The sequence below is a fragment of the Penaeus monodon genome, chromosome 29 (assembly GCF_015228065.2).
Source record: "Penaeus monodon isolate SGIC_2016 chromosome 29, NSTDA_Pmon_1, whole genome shotgun sequence".
Classification (NCBI taxonomy): domain Eukaryota; kingdom Metazoa; phylum Arthropoda; class Malacostraca; order Decapoda; family Penaeidae; genus Penaeus; species Penaeus monodon.
The window spans coordinates 23185685-23186081 of NC_051414.1; the positions used below are offsets into that span (position 1 = coordinate 23185685).

General features: G+C 54.9%; 1 protein-coding gene across 1 annotated transcript in view; it reads right to left on the bottom strand.

Annotated features, from left to right (window-relative positions):
- The window catches only part of LOC119591775 (sodium-independent sulfate anion transporter-like), a 31961-nt gene that overhangs the window by 21470 nt on the left and 10094 nt on the right, over window positions 1–397 (bottom strand). Inside the window, exon 2 of the mRNA XM_037940521.1 lies at window positions 90–332. Within this exon, the coding sequence (XP_037796449.1) occupies window positions 90–332 (243 nt within the window). The remainder of the gene's footprint in view (window positions 1–89; window positions 333–397) is intronic.

Consider the following 397-nt stretch of genomic DNA (forward strand, 5'->3'; position numbering starts at 1 on the left):
CCAGTCAACCCAGTCACTCCCCTTACGATTAAAATGACAGTTCTTCCGCTCCCTTCAAAATAATCCTGATAATAATAGAAAAGACTCACATTGGGCGTGAGTCCGGCCACGATCCCGTAGGCGAGGGCCTGTGGGATGATCATGAGGCCTACGGTGAAGCCCGCCAGCAGGTCGCCGGGGATGCAGTCGCTGCTGTAGCTCCTCATCCAGGTGAGGCAGGGCAGGCGGCGGTGTAGCGTCTTGCGGGTCAGGCAGCGCCCCAGCTTGTTCTGAGGAAGGAGGGGAGGATGTTGAACTCGGGTCAGAACAGGTGGCTTCGTCGTGGGAAGAGGCTAAAGACATGAATGCGGTTGTCAGAAATGCAAGTTGATACATTTATGCATGCATAGAGTGGTTG